The sequence below is a fragment of the Chelonus insularis genome, unplaced genomic scaffold (genome assembly GCF_013357705.1).
Source record: "Chelonus insularis isolate UGA/USDA-ARS -01 unplaced genomic scaffold, ASM1335770v1 contig_42_pilon, whole genome shotgun sequence".
NCBI lineage: Eukaryota > Metazoa > Arthropoda > Insecta > Hymenoptera > Braconidae > Chelonus > Chelonus insularis.
The window spans coordinates 1,069,757-1,085,925 of NW_023276578.1; the positions used below are offsets into that span (position 1 = coordinate 1,069,757).

Consider the following 16,169-nt stretch of genomic DNA (forward strand, 5'->3'; position numbering starts at 1 on the left):
TGATCTCAAAGTTACCTATGCAAACTATTGCAGTCGAATACTGAATTTTATTACTAAATGAAAAGTTATTTTGCATAAAATTTTTAATTAAAATGTGACATTAATATTATTTTAATGAAGTACTTCAAGGCAAATGTAAATAAACAAAATCTTTAGTTTATTTCGACTGAATAATTGTCGACTATACAAAAAAGCAATAATTTATATGAAAAAATCTTTATAATAAGACAATTCCAGAGAAAATAGACCTGCATAGAAGTTCAATGCTGTGTTCTGTTTAGGGATCACCCCAGGCCACCCCAACCGTGTTAAACTCCTACCTGGCTCCATAAGAACCCATACTAAATTTTTGGAACACATCGGCCCGTTTGAAATAAACTTCTATTCACGTTTCTCTTCTCTGACAATTCTTCAATAAAATTTATACTTAAAGTTAATAATTTAATCTTACTTTTTGTTTAGATAGACCCTTTATTTCTTCGAAATGAATTATTGAAATTTATGTAAATGCAATGGTTGACTACAGATAATTTTTAGCGCCAAAAATTTATAAAATAAACAAATTTTAGATGATCTACAGCATCTTATGCGGTGAAAATGAGAACTAAAATCTGTCCAATCACAAAAAAGATTGGCCATGCGCGTGCGTTTTCCATTGCTGCTAGACTCTAAAGCAATATCGTAAATGCCACCATGGCATTGTTTCTCATCGGCTCAAGGGTAGTGCGGTTCGGTAATTCACAGTTAAGATTTTACTCCAGCTGCCTAAACATGAAGGTAATTATTAACCTAAAATAGCGTTACTAAAACATTTAAACAAATTAAAATAATAAAACATCAAGTTGTGACCACGTGTTGGCTCCTATAATATATTTGCTTGGAAAACATTAGTGATACAGCAAAATTCGTCTTACTTAGTTTATTAGTAGTACATTGAAATTTATCAATATTTAGAACAATTAATTTTCTTTGAAAACATGAATGGAGTACTCATATTACAGCTTGTGAAACAAATTTAAATTTAATAATGAATTCATTATACATTTTTGGGACAAATTAAGTCGAATTATGGAGTTTCTACATACGAGAGTATTGGAGCAGCCCGTTCTTACACATTTTCAGAAGGGGGGATTTATAGTTATCATCTCACGCAATTATTCAATTAAACGTTTAATTACTAAGATACTCGAAAGATAATGTTGTTATGAAACAAAAAACGGATGTTTTCTATTTTATAAAAAAAAATTTCTAATAAAAATAAAAATAATGTTGCCATCAACAAGAAGTGCAGTCCTAGTTATTGAACTAATTAATAAATAACTCATACAATTAAACAGAATCTTAATGATTTTTTTTATCTCAATCGACTACAGAAAGGATTGGTACTTGGCGTTTATGAGGGGGAAAACAAAGATGAAGTTATCTTGACTCCTACAGCTGCCAAGTATAATGAAATCGTCAATGGAAAATTACTAACAAATATTAATCTGTAAGTATAAAAAGGTTATTTTATAAAAGTGAATAATAACATCTTAAATGATTCATTTTACAAAATATTATCTTCAAATACACAAAATAATTTATGTATTCAAGTATATATTATCACAAGTCTATATCTCTCACTTTTCAATACTTTTCTAAGTTTCTCCATGTGTTCAAGGACGATTATGTTTACGTTTAGTTTTCACGTTCCCATTGCTGATACCACTCAACCAACAAGTCACGTATGAAAGTGAAAACTATTTAAATACTCAATAATCTCTAAGATAAAAAATACTGGATTATAAAATTATCTATGTGGTTATATCACTTATTAAAAACCACGAATATCCAATATTCAAGTATATATAAGTTCATGAATATTTCAATCGTAGAATTCCTTTGTCAGTATTTAATTCTGACTGTATTGAAAAATACACACTACACATTTTACATTAGTAATACCAAAGGAATTCTAATCTGAGAATAATTTACTACGTAATATATATGATATTGCTCCTATCTTGATTTAAGTTTGAGGGCAAAATCATAAATGTTTCCAGCCTGAAACAATTTTTATAATGCTGCCTGAGCTTTTCATCCAACATGATTTAAAAATAGATTTTTATTTTGAAACTTCATTTTATCATTATAACTATTTTATATTGTCAATGTTTTTATTTTTACAAAATTAATTTTCTCAATACTTTTGAGACTTTTTTTTTTAAGTCTAAAACTCTTTTCTCTCTATCACACTTTCTATCATTTTCTTATCGAGATTATCTGCCATCCAGAATGATTAAGAGCTCACTGGCATTATTTTGATTGTTTCAGGAGAGGCTAGGTTGTGGTATCACGAAGTATAGGAAGTCATAAACCTGCGGCGAGGGATTAGCTCTAAGTTATTCATCAGCAAGATCATTAAATATAAAAACAAAACCCAAGAAAAGTTAAATAATGAATTAAGAAGCTTCAATTAAATTCATTAAATCAATGCAAAACGTCCAAACAATCAGATACGTTTTAATCAGTAAATTCATCTGTAAATATTCCGATAAGAATTTCCGATAAAAAACAATTGATTGTATAAAAAAAAAGAGCAATGTCCACTGGTGCTAATACTCCAGGAAGTGGTGGTGCTGGAGGGAGTGGATCAACGCCCATAATGAGTAGTGGTAAACGTCATCCAACGTCAGCTAATGTTCTTCATGGTATTGGTGGTTCCATTGAAGATAAAAACAACGATTATCTCTGTCCAATATGTTTTGAAGTGATTGAAGAAGCTCATATCACACGTTGCGGTCATACTTTCTGCTACAGATGTATTATCAAAACTCTAGAAAATATCGAAAGATGTCCAAAGTGCAGCCTTCCCTTAAGTCAACAAGATATTTTTCCAAACTTCTTACTCAACGAACTTGTATCGAAATACAAAACGAAAATCAAAGGTATTGGAGAACTTGGATGTATTCGTGGTGAAATGAGGAGTGGAGGATCAAACTCAGATATCATTCCCCCTTGTGATGGTCTTAGAGACTTTGTGGCAGCTGAGAGTGCTAATTTAACTCTTCCAGATGTTAATGTAATGTTAGAAGTTTTAACACAGAGGAAACATCTTTTAGAAGCAGAATCTTGTGCAGCACAAAATAAACTTCTTCATGAATTCCTCAAGCATTTGCTACAGCAAAAAGAAGAACAGATGAATCAGCTTCAAAAAGAGGTGGCATTGATAAAACACGATATGGAAGTTGTTGAGAGTATTTTAAGAGAAGTCCAAAGTAAATGTCCTCGTATCGAAGACATAAAGAATTCAGGAGAAAATGAAAATGCTGAAATGACTGCAATAAGAAAAGAAATGATTGATCTGATTGATATTATCGATTCGAATATGGTAAAACCTGAATCCTCTAGCAATGAAACAGCAGCTAATCCAGGTCAAAAACAACCAGAATATGCTACGATATCGACACTTGCAGTGCGAAGAAAACGAATGCATGCTCATTTTGATGACTTTGTTCAATGTTATTTTAGCGCGAGAGCTAAAGATTTACTATTGGGGAATCAAAAAAGTACTCCAATAGACACAATCCATGGAATGAGTACAGGACTGGATGTTTTTCGAGAAAATCTCGTAAAATTTTCTCGTTATAGTTCTTTACGTCCTCTAGCGACATTAAATTACTCTTCAGATATTTTTAATAATTCAACAATTGTCTCTAGCATCGAGTTTGATAAAGACAACGAATTTTTTGCTATCGCGGGTGTTACAAAACGTATAAAAGTATTTGATTATGGAGCCGTAATTCGAGACACTGTAGACATTCATTACCCGTGTGTAGAAATGGTTTCAAGCTCTAAAATATCATGTGTGTCTTGGAACTCTTACCACAAAGGAATGTTGGCTTCTTCAGATTACGAGGGTACTGTTACCGTCTGGGATGCTTCAACAGGACAAAGGACAAAGGCTTTTCAAGAGCACGAAAAACGATGCTGGTCTGTAGATTTTAACGACGTCGACACAAGACTTATAGCCTCGGGCTCTGATGATGCAAGAGTCAAGCTATGGTCTCTGAATATGGACCATTCTGTAGCTTCTCTTGAAGCTAAAGCTAATGTTTGTTGTGTTAAATTCAACCCCAGAAGCTCGTGTCATTTAGCATTTGGATCGGCTGATCATTGTGTACATTATTATGATCTTAGAAATATGAGAGAAGCTCTATGTATTTTTAAAGGCCATCGAAAAGCTGTATCTTATGTTAAGTTTATAAACAAAGAAGAAATTGTTTCTGCTAGTACTGATTCGCAATTAAAAGTATGGAATATTAATCATCCTCATTGTTTACGGTCATTTGTTGGCCATATTAATGAGAAAAACTTCGTTGGACTCGCTACTGATGGAGACTACGTCGCTTGTGGTTCAGAAAATAATGCATTATATGTTTATTACAAAGGTTTAACTAAGCAATTGTTTTCATATAAGTTTGATCCAGTGAGGAGTGTTCTAGAATTACAAGAACGACGTGAAGAAGATCCTAATGAATTTGTATCAGCTGTTTGTTGGAGACAAATGTCAAATGTTGTCGTGGCAGCTAATTCTCAGGGCATCATTAAAATTCTAGAACTCGTTTGAAGAATTGTCGATTTAGTTTAGAAAAAATATTTAATTTTTTGTTAATACAACGATTATAAGTATTTTTAGTATATATTATTATAATATAAATAAAATTTAAGAGCTTTTGCTCTTTATAGAAATGTTCATTTTCTTGATATAAGATAATGATCATTGTTAGGCTCTAATTGATCCTAGGGAGGTAATAAATTATTTTATCATGTACAGTACAAATTTTCACAGAAAATGTTAATTTTTATACACATATTATAATTATTAGCTCAAATAATTTTGTTTACGCTCAATCTAATTATTTTGTAATTAGTTATGGTATTTTACTTTATTAAAAAAAAAATGTAAAGTAGAGGAAGATAAGGTAAAGTGAAACACCAAGAAAAAAAGCAAATAAACAATTTAACCATTATAATAACAAATGTTAATAATTTTTAGTACATTAATAAATTAAAATATTGATGTAGAAAAAGTGCAATAAGCGTTTGTTCGTCTATTTTAATAAATTAGTCAATTTTCTCGAGCGTTTCACTTTGCCCCCGCGTTCCACTTTACCCTCCTTTTCCCAAGTTATTTTTAATGAAAATCATCAATATTGGTATTTTATTGATAATATTAATAAATTTATAAAATAATTACCTGTCTAGGATTGGATGTAATGAAAGAATCAAATTTCATTAAGAATACTCAATACTCATTCATTCATTAATTATGAATGAGCAATAGTCTTGAGTCATAATGACATGACGCTTAAATAATTAATAGTAATTGTAAAATAATAGAAAAAAATTTCAATTAAATTTTATTGATGTTAAGAGCAATAATATTTAAGAATTATTCAAAGTCGATAAGAATTTGTGCCAATACGTAGGTAAATACTAAACACTTACAATGGCTTCAATTAGTTGATGGAAGAATTCCAAAGTAAATCATTTCTTTTTTAACATTTTATTATGTTATTTAATTAATTATTGAAATGATATAAATTTAGAATTTTGATCAACTTTTTTTACTCAATACATATAATACTTTCCTATGTATTTAAATTTCAACTGAATTAATCGAAATTCATCTTCTGATGTTATTGATGTAAACTCTATTACAGTAGTTATTATGAAGGAGAGAGGAGACTAGTTGTCTATACGTATTGATATGAAAAATTCAATACGTTAACGTTGTGACCTAGTGTTGTGAAAATAAAAATAGTAAATAACGTAATTTTAAAATACATTATTAATTTGACACATCAGTGAGAATTTGAATTTTAAATTTTAATTGTATTAATAATAAAAAAGGAATAAAAGAAATGAAAAGAGAAAATAAAAATAAATAAAATAATACTGAAAAAGTATGAAAATGAAGAAGAGAAATATTAAGAGATGAATTTTAAATATAGTATATTTTTAGATTACATATTTTAAAACACATAAAAAATCTAAAGCATATGTTGAATCAATGTTTAAAACTTATACGTAATGTAATTAATAAAAATTTACCGTTTGATGTCCAACATAGTATTTGTTTCAAGTATTGGGTCATTTATTCAAGCATTTCCACCTTAACCTTTACCTTCACCTTTTCTTTTTACTCTTATATAAAATCGATTATTTATTCAATATACGACTAAAATATACGGCATGTCACTTTTTGTACATTAATTCTTAATGAATTTATGAAATATTTTACGATAGGGCTGGTCCGAAGATTAAAAAATCCAAGACGAGAGTTTTCTGGGGTATTGAAAATGCACAGCATGCCTGTATTGCAGTGGTGGGATTGGGGAAACAAAATCTTGGAGTAGATCCTCTTGAAGAAATTGATGAGGGAAAAGAAAACATTCGTTCTGCAGTTGCAGGTATTTTTTTATTCATTAATTATCTATCTTCTAGTAAATTATTTGAAAATGAAAAAAATGGTTCTTTATTATTCTCATTAGCCGGCTGTAGTGCACTTGATTCTGTGGATGTGAAAGACATTGATGTAGAAGCAATGGGAAATGCTGAAGCTGCCGCTGAAGGTGCAGTTCTCGGTACTTGGTTTTTCCAGGAATTCAAGAATCCATCCAAACAAAAAGTCTTACCAAAAGTTCAATTATATGGTGAAGAACAGTAAGTTCACATCGTGTACATAATTAAAAAAGAAGTATCTTTTAAAAAACTCTTGAATTAATAACCATACTGAATTTAATTTTTTTTTTAATAGGAGTGCTTGGCAAGTAGGAAAAATCAAAGCAGAAGCTCAAAACTGGGCTCGCAGACTAGGAGATACACCAGCAAATTTAATGACTCCAACGATCTTTAGTGAAACAGTATCCAATGTACTTGGTGGTCTTGGTGTAAAAGTTATTGTTCATGATAAAGCGTGGGCCGAAGAAAAAAAAATGGGCTCATTTTTAAGCGTCTCACGAGGGAGTGTGGAAGAACCTAAATTTGTAGAGATTCATTATCAAGGTGGAAATCCTCAAGATGCACCGATTGCTTTCGTTGGAAAAGGAGTTACTTTTGATGCTGGTGGAATTAGTCTTAAAGTAAGTGGCATTGTAAATTACTATAATTATAAAACACAAGATTTTTAATCTGTTCATAATTATTATCTATAGCCAGCAACTCATATGGATGAAATGCGAGCAGATATGAATGGAGCAGCTTGTGTTGTAGCAAGTATCAAAGCTGCAGCAGAGTTAAAATTGAAAGTAAACATCGTGGGATTGATTCCTTTAACAGAAAATCTTCCATCTGGTTCTGCTACTAAACCAGGAGACCTAGTAACTGCCATGAATGGAAAGACAATTATTGTGGATAATACTGATGCAGAAGGACGCCTTATTCTCGCTGATGCCTTATGCTACGCTGCTGAATTCAAGCCTAAATTTACTCTTGATATTGCTACATTGACTGGAGCTATGGGTATTGCTCTTGGAGCTGCAGCAACTGGAGTATTCTCAAGCAGCACTGAATTGTGGGAAGTATTGAGAGCTGCAGGTACTGCTACTGGAGATCGTGTTTGGAGAATGCCTTTATGGCAACATTACAATGGAAAAATGACCAGTAAGGAAAAATAGTTCATTTTTTTCCCCTTTTATAGTAATTATACTGTGTATTAAATTTCTATTTCCTATTACAGAACCAACTAAAAGTGCTGATGTAAATAATGTGTCAAAAGTAAAAGGTGGAGGTGCATGTGTAGCCGCAGGTTTTCTCCGTGAATTTGCTAGCACTGAAGCTCCATGGCTTCATCTCGATATTGCTGGTGTAATGAGTTCAAATAATGATGATCTCAATTATCTACAACCAGGAATGAGCGGTCGACCTACAAGAACACTCATTGAATTTTTACAAAAAATGTCTTCTTAAAAATGTGGATTAAAATGATAACGTGTTAAAAAAAACCCGTACACGAAATATACACCTTTACTAGTGTAAATTTTGTATTGAAATTGAAAAAATCGTGAAAGAGACTGAGTAAAAGTCAGAAACTTGGCGCCAATTTAATACTTTTTTCACGGTAATAATAATAATAATACTATTGATAATGTATTTGTGGAAAGCTTTATGTAACAAACTTGATCACGAGCCTTCTCTTCCTTGTACAGCTAATTTTTCTATACTTTTATTTAAGTTTAATCAAGCAAAAGAATATCGATTCAATAATGGAATCAAGTTGAAAGGATTGGAGTTTAAATAGATGAAATATCTAAAATAATAGATTTTATTTTATTCCTTTTATAAATAAATAAATGTTAATAGCAGATGTTGTACAGGATGAGAAAGGAGCATATTGTAGGCATAACCTTTGTATTTCTGTAAAAGATTGTAACAAATAAAAAAGAATCACATGTTGCCATGAAAAAAAAAATTGTATTACAAATAGTTTTTCGTCAAAAATTACATTCATTCATATCCACTCTCACACATCTCGCATCTTTTTAACTCACAGATAATAAACAATACAGAAAAGTTCTTAAGTAAAATTCTACTTAACTTAGAATAATAATAATAATCATAATAATAATTAGAGTTAAACTAATAATTTGTCTAGGCTCACTATAAAAAATTATTTTATACAATAAAATGCCCATTGGTTGAACTGGACAAATGATATTTACATATACTAAATTGTTTTTATGAATATTAAATAAAAAAATTCCAACTTGAAAATCTATAATGCCAAAACTAAACAAATGAGAACTCGACAGTTCAGTCTTCGAAGATGTACGAAAGCTGGAAAAATCTTGTACACATTTATTTGAAAAAAACTACCAGTTTTTTCCAAATGACTTATACATAAAAAATGATCGTCGGAATGTATTGAGCAGGAGAAGAGGACTGAGGAGTTGAATTTCCTGAGCGATTTATCAGGTGCACGAGGGAGGCTGTTGCTGTTGAGAGGAAAGGGGTGAGGAGGCGACGGCGGCGACCGCAGCAGCGGCTGCTGCATAAGACGAAGGATCTGTAGGGTCGAGGATCGGGGGTGGCGGTGGCAATCCGCCACCGGCACCACGACCTCTTCCTCGGCCTCTACCGCGACCCCGTCCCCGCCCCCTCCCCCTTCCGCGTCAACTCCGCCTCTCGGGCATGCCTATGTTGCTCGTCGTCTTCTCCAAAAAGGCCAAAGGCCCTTGTAATGCACTGCTTCCCACACCACCAACTGGAAAACCACCAGCACGACCTGCGCCTACCCCTTGGCTCATGAACATTCCTTGTTGGCCAACATTTACACCCTGAAGACCTGGTGGACCTGGTGTTGCACCACTACCCGGCTGCACCTGTAACGTCAAGTTGGAGGAACTCAGATTTTATGGACTTAAAGAAATTCACTTATTTTTCACAAAAAAATTATATTGAAAATAATTAAATAGTCAGTATATAAAAATTGAGTGTGGCAGAAAAAAATAAATTAAACCTATTGATATTAACTATCTATATTTAGAATACTTTCTAATTATTTAGCCTAGCCAGCAGTAAACATGAAAATGAAAACACACTATAATCTGTGAAAGTCGTGTTACATGACAACAACTAAACCTGATAATAAACAGGAAATATTTAATTGAAAAAAGTACTTTTATATTTTTTATATGTATAATAAAATGTTTTCATTTCACAACAGTAAGTTGTGGTTCCCAAGAGATATTTTAAACATGCATTTATTTGATAATTTCCCATGAGCAAATGAATAGAAGAGTTTCCCAAGGGAATTTATGAAGCAAATAATAATAATAATAATAAAACAATAAGATAAAATAAAATAATAAAGAGTACAATCAATCATAAAATTAATGATAAAAGATGGGAGTAATTGGAGGAAAGGCGAGGCAGGTGAATGAAAGAAAGCACAATGATTTACCATGAAGAGCTTTTATTCTACAGATAATCTACTATCAACACTTTCAGTCTGTGACAACATAAGTAATGATGAAGAACAATTTTTAACTGTTTCTGATTAACGACTTTGTAAATTTCTTTACTACAATTTGGCTTTTTTCTCTTTCTTTCTTTAGTATATCATAATCATAATTTCTATTTAATTATTTATTTATTTATTTCTGGAGTAATATAATGTCTGCTTGCTAAACAAGACTCACCAATATAAGCCAGTATTTACCCAAAAGATATACTTTCCTGCATGCGAAGATAATTTTCATGCAAATGAATAATAAAGTATAAATATATCTAACTTTTTTTACATAAACAATTATAGTAAATATAGTAATAAATTCAAGAAAATATTAATCTCAATCGAATTTTCAAAAAAAATATTCATCAAGCACTTTAAAGTTGATAAAATGAGTACGATCATAATAATAATTATAATAATAATCAGAATAAGTAATAATAATAATAAAATTTGTAATAAACAGTAATGAGAGAGCGTAATTGTGAAACAATGCAAGGGAACTATAAAAATATATACTTAAAAAAACAATTAACGAAATTAAATAATATATTTACCCACACCGAGGATAGAACAAGTGAAAGAGAAATGTTGATAAACAAAACAAATCAATAAGTTGCTTTTATCGATGAAAATTCAAAAATAATCTGGCTTATTTTTCTCTACATTATTGTCTCAATCAAATTAATAATTTTCTCTTCATTCTTCATATCTTTTCATTTGGCTAATTATTTGTACACATTTCTATTTCACTGTGAAGTTTTGGCACCATTCGTTTCTAATTTCAATGTTTTCTGAGATCATAAATGTCTACTTTTGTTGACAAGATCGATTTTTCATCATGATTATTGTTATGAATAATTAATTTATAAGTCATTATTAATTACTAAATAATATTCATCAATTCAGTTTATCTTTATATGAGTCTCTAGTTGAAGTCTTATACATTTATAATTAAAAGCTTTTGAGAGAGAGAGAAAGTAATTTTTTTTTATAATCATCAATAAAAACTTCGATGAAATAATTTACTTTTTATATTTTCTTCTCGTTGAAAATAATAACCTATTTTGGATGACCTTCTAATTAGCTTGCGCGACTTTGGCGAATGTGGACTTGTCTCATAAGGCACTGAATTTACATAAATAACATTAAATATCTCTTGCCCATTGATTAACATTACTAATAATTATGCCTATGAGCTGCTTACTGACTTTCATTTAATGGAAGATGAATTCATTCTTGCTACATGGTTCTGACAAGTTATCAATCACAGTGATTCGCTTTTATCGCTACTTATTAATTCTTGCTTGCGATTGTCATACATCCTTCATTGAAACTCATTCATTCATACACACATAAATAACTAAATATTCATATTCACCCTTGCAAGCAAAAGGAAAACGTAGATTATGCGGAAGTTTAACAATGAACACACCATTAACTGAGGTATAAGAGAATAATTATAAAAATACGATAATTTTATCCTTATTTTATATGGACGAACGCGATAAATTATTTAACAATTTCTTCAACGGATTAAGTTTCGAGGGAAGTTATATGAGTATTTTCTTCCCTTGGTGGCATTGAGAAGTAGCACAATGGTAGATATAGATTTTTCAAGTCGTAAAATAGGGAGACTGGGTGCCAGGTATATTGAACCTGTTCGATTGTTTCTTTTAACGGCGTTACTTAAATACCTGTTGTTGATGAAGTTGTTGCTGTTGCAATTGATGCTGTTGAAGTTGTTGTAATTGCTGTTGCTGTTGAAGCTGTTGTTGATGCTGTAATATTTGTTGCTGTTGTTGCATTGGTCCTCCTCCAGTGCCATTTGTACCTGGTGGTCCTTGTGGACCTTGACCACCATTTGGTAATCCTAAAAAATGATTGAATCAATAAACAAATGTCAACAAAAAATTATACATTTAGTGTTTTTCTTAAAAATATATTATTTTTCGTACCATTAGGAGCTGGTCCTTGTGCTGGAGACTTTGCCCAACCTTGCAAATCAGCTAGGAGATTTTGCCATACAGCGATTTTATCATAATGTCTTTTTATAAGGTCATCCTTTCGTGATAATTCGAATTTGAGATCATTAATATCTTCTTTGATGACTAGCTCAGGCTTCAGAGCAGATAAAAGAAATCTTTTTTGAAGAAAAAAAGCTTCCATTTGTCGTGCTAGATCAATGAATCTCAGCGTTACTTGCTCTACTTCTACTTTTGTTTCATCTTTATCTATCGCTAAACCACTTCCTATGCTATTATTCCCTAACCCTTCTTCTTTGGTTAAAATATTTAGACATTGCTAGAAATGAAAACAATAATTTTTATAAACATTGTTATCGTCGAACCACCGAAAGAGTGCTGGAATTAGCTTAGGTTCAAGCACAACAGCATAACAACTCTTTCGGTAGTTTGACTTTAGTGATGCATGGTTAATAATGAGTACAAACGAATCAATAAATTACCTGAAATGCTTCTTCAAACTCGTCTACCAAGTTTCCATTACCATTAGTAGGCGTAGCCATTTTATTTGAAAATTTATTGTTACGAAATGTAAATATAAATGAATAAATGCAATAAATTTAAGAAAAACTCATTTTGTAAAATTTCATCAACTTTTGAGGTTATGATAAGCTTCAGATTACCATAAATACTCAGACATGAATAATATGTGGTTAAATTAAGTTTACTTGTAAACTAAAATTTGCTAACATTTATTAGTCATTGTTTTTGTATAAACATAAACTATTGATAAAAAAATAAACGTACTTAAAATACAGCGTATTTTTTAACTTTACCAAGGACGGTGCCACAGAGTGGTCTGAATATACACAGTCGAGCTGAGAAGAGAATTTCTCATGTGTTTTTGTACACTCGACCTTTCCTATACCATAAGACTAATTACCAACCGCGGTAATGATTTTTTTTTATTGCGTTTCCAATCTACAATTTCTTATAAGCATAGGCTGATTTGAAGAACTTTTAAATTTGAGATGACTAATTAATGATAATATTTAATAGCTTCTTTTGTAAAAATTAAAATGTACTATGTATATTAATTTAATAATTTATTTTTGTTAAATGTCATTTTTTTAATTTAAATTAAATTTTTTTACGTAGAGTTTTTAAAGACTGGAATGCATGTGTGATATTGCAATAATAGTAATTATATTGTTATATGTAAAAATGTACTGTATACATATATCTATTTTTTTGAATTGAATAAAATTTGTTATATCGATTTTTCCTATAAAAATAGCATTTCTTCATTTAATTACCTTTCATAGACATAAGTACATAGTAATTAGTTATTAAGAATGATTAATTTAAAAAAAAACTAAATTCAAAAATATATACTTCAAAATACTTAAAATTACTCATGTCTCGTTATTTACTCCACAATTAGCATCTATATTAATAACATTTATCAATAATGTTAATAAAATTTTAACACTCAACTCTGATTTAATAATATTTCTAGACATGAGTTATTAGTTATTAAGAATAAAAAAAATTAAGAAAAAAGAATTTTTAAGACATAAGTTTATATTAATTAGCTATTAGTTATTAAAAATTATTAATTAAAAACAAAATTTAAAAATCTATATCCTTATATATTAAAAATCAATACGGGCAATTGGGAATTTCCCATGCTTTGTTATTCTGTACCTGGGTATTTTTCATTCCAGGTAGGCAAATATTTACCCTTAATAGCTATAACCACCTGTCGAATCTTTAAGAGTGCAATAAAATTAATAATAAAATAGAATTAGAAAGTTAGGATAGTAATGTACTTGCGCTCTCTTAAATAGGGATTAAAAAGGGATTTTAAATTGTCATGCGGGTACTACAAAATAATCAAAGTTCTCCATTAGATTTAGGATGATTTATACTTGTATGATAGGTACTGTTGCACAGAAAATTAAAACTGACTATTTTAGTCGTTTTAATCCTTATTCAAACGATTTTAAGTATATTATTTCTTCGAATGTTTTAATTCTACTTTATTTTATCATCTCAGTGTTGATGATTATAAAAAATTGATGCTTTTCAATCAATAATACTCTAAATCTGTACACAATTAACACAAATTAACAATAGATTAGAATCAAAAATGTAGAATAATATTCGACTTTAACGCTTTTGAAGAAGAATTAAAACGACAAAATCGTTTAAAAATTTTTGAATTCATATAACGGTATTATAAAATAGTCAAACTCATGGTTTAGATTTGTAATTGGCTTTATACTTTTATAAAAAGTATTTCAATAAAAAAAAAATTAAAACTGACTATTTTGTAGTGCCCGCATGAAAGATCCTTATTTTTAATTTTATTGCACTTTCAAAAGTTCTAGAGGTAATGGTAGTTGTAAAGGGTAAAGGGCAAAAGCTTCCCTACCTGGGCTGAAAAATATAATTTTAAATTCCACTTCAGAAACTTAGAGAAGTGAAAAATTAATTACTTTTAATTTTCTTTTGTAGATCGCACTGTTCATTTGTGGTGTACGAAGGATCTTTTGCTTTGCTTTTCCTTATATTTTTAACATTTACTGAAGATGAACTCCAAATGTTTATTAATTCAACTAATTTACCATTTTTACCAACTCCAATGGGAAAAGGTGTTATTTCTGATTTGGATCCACATTGTGTTTCAAGTGCAAGAACAACTGCTTTACTTCATGCGGATGTTATACTTTTATTGGGAGCTAGATTAAACTGGATGCTCCATTTTGGTCGACCTCCACGATATCAAAGTGACGTTAAAATCATACAGATTCAACTATTTCATGATCTGTTGATAAGTATAATTAAAAAGTTTATTAATATATAATGGAAATTTTATTCAAATTGAATGCAGGTAGAGATATGTGCAGAAGAATTACATAATTCAGTTACATCAGAAGTTGCTATTCAAGCGGATACACGTAAAATTTCTACGATGCCCTTCAAAGCAAGAATTTTTATTTTGGTCAAGAAGAAGACTGGTGGACTCAATTAGAAAAAGCTGGAAGTGAAAATAAAATGAAATTACAGCAATTATCATCAGATATATCAGTTCCACTGAATTATTACACCGTTTTTAAACATATTCAAGATGTTTTACCTACTGGTATTTTATTGCCATTTACCAATATCGTTATTGAAATTAATTATATTTTAAAAGTCAATAATAACTATTTCTTAATTATATTTACATTTTTAGACTGTATTATTTGTTCGGAGGGTGCTAATACAATGGACATTGGTCGATCTATACTTTTAAATTTACATCCTCGCCATAGGCTTGATGCAGGAACATTTGGAACCATGGGTGTGGGTTTAGGATTTGCAATAGCTGCAGCATTACATTGTAAAGATTTTTCTCCAAAAAAACGAGTTATTTGTGTTGAAGGAGACAGTGCATTTGGATTCTCAGCGATGGAAATTGAAACAATGTTCAGGTAAGCTTAATGTACTAATTTGATAATTCAATCTATTTTGAATTCTGCTTAAAAAATTATATTACAATTAAAGGTATAAACTTCCGATAATAATAATCATAGTTAATAATAATGGAATCTACGGAGGTTTTGACAAAGAAACCTTTAATCAAATTCAGAATCAAGGGCCAACAATATTGTAAGTTTATTAAAATTACGAATTGAAAATACTTTAATTAAATTAATCATTGAGCGAATATTTTTATTAACAGTACTCCACCATATTCACTGTGTGCTGACGTTCATTATGAACGAATGATGGAGCTTTTCGATAGAAAAGGATATTTTTGTACTACTGTAGACGATATTCAAAATGCAGTAAAGAGCTCTTTAAAGGTAAAAAAAAATTACTTACTAATGGAATCTGTTGTATTTTACCTCATAGGTAACAGATGCACCAAGTCTTATAAATATACTAATCAATCCAACTGCTGAACGCAAAGAACAAAAATTCGGGTGGCTGACAGAATCAAAGCTTTAATATTATATTTTTATGATAGATGATTGTTGAATAATGGATAAAAGTTTGTACTAAATTTAAGAAAATATTTTTATTAAAAAAAAATATAATATGAAATCTATTATATATGAAAATAGAATTTTTTAGATTATTTATTTATAAATGCCATTAGTTTTTGAGTAATAGTGTCCACTGTTAAAGGCACTGATTGAATTATATCTGTATTATTATCT

The 16,169-nt window shown here is 30.1% G+C and overlaps 3 protein-coding genes across 4 annotated transcripts; 2 read left to right on the forward strand and 1 right to left on the reverse strand.

Moving 5' to 3' along the window:
* Positions 1–651: 651 nt before the first annotated feature.
* Positions 652–8,455, forward strand: LOC118069761 (E3 ubiquitin-protein ligase COP1-like). 2 transcript variants are annotated; one of them, XM_035088077.1, is made up of 7 exons: positions 652–777; positions 1,374–1,489; positions 6,292–6,455; positions 6,537–6,708; positions 6,803–7,127; positions 7,200–7,647; positions 7,724–8,455. In XM_035088077.1, exons 1-7 carry the CDS (start codon positions 694–696, stop codon positions 7,951–7,953), a joined length of 1,539 nt encoding a protein of 512 aa, XP_034943968.1. In that variant the 5' UTR covers positions 652–693; the 3' UTR covers positions 7,954–8,455. The 2 variants fall into 2 exon arrangements, with proteins under 2 accessions (XP_034943968.1, XP_034943967.1); XM_035088076.1 differs by lacking the exons at positions 6,292–6,455; positions 6,537–6,708; positions 6,803–7,127; positions 7,200–7,647; positions 7,724–8,455 and adding an exon at positions 2,314–5,910 and having other exon boundaries at positions 756–777.
* Positions 8,456–8,590: 135 nt separating this feature from the next.
* Positions 8,591–12,835, reverse strand: LOC118069765 (mediator of RNA polymerase II transcription subunit 28-like). Its single transcript, XM_035088085.1, has 4 exons — positions 12,462–12,835; positions 11,953–12,298; positions 11,692–11,867; positions 8,591–9,365 (listed from the first exon to the last, which is right to left on the reverse strand). Exons 1-4 carry the CDS (start codon positions 12,519–12,521, stop codon positions 9,156–9,158), a joined length of 792 nt encoding a protein of 263 aa, XP_034943976.1. The 5' UTR covers positions 12,522–12,835; the 3' UTR covers positions 8,591–9,155.
* A 1,521-nt stretch (positions 12,836–14,356) lies between these two features.
* Positions 14,357–16,075, forward strand: LOC118069709 (2-hydroxyacyl-CoA lyase 1-like). The gene is given in 8 exon segments (XM_035088000.1): positions 14,357–14,379; positions 14,479–14,770; positions 14,855–14,932; positions 14,935–15,106; positions 15,200–15,437; positions 15,511–15,615; positions 15,689–15,812; positions 15,862–16,075. Coding segments are annotated over 8 exon segments (1,128 nt in total). The 3' UTR covers positions 15,958–16,075.
* The last annotated feature ends 94 nt before the right edge of the window (positions 16,076–16,169 follow it).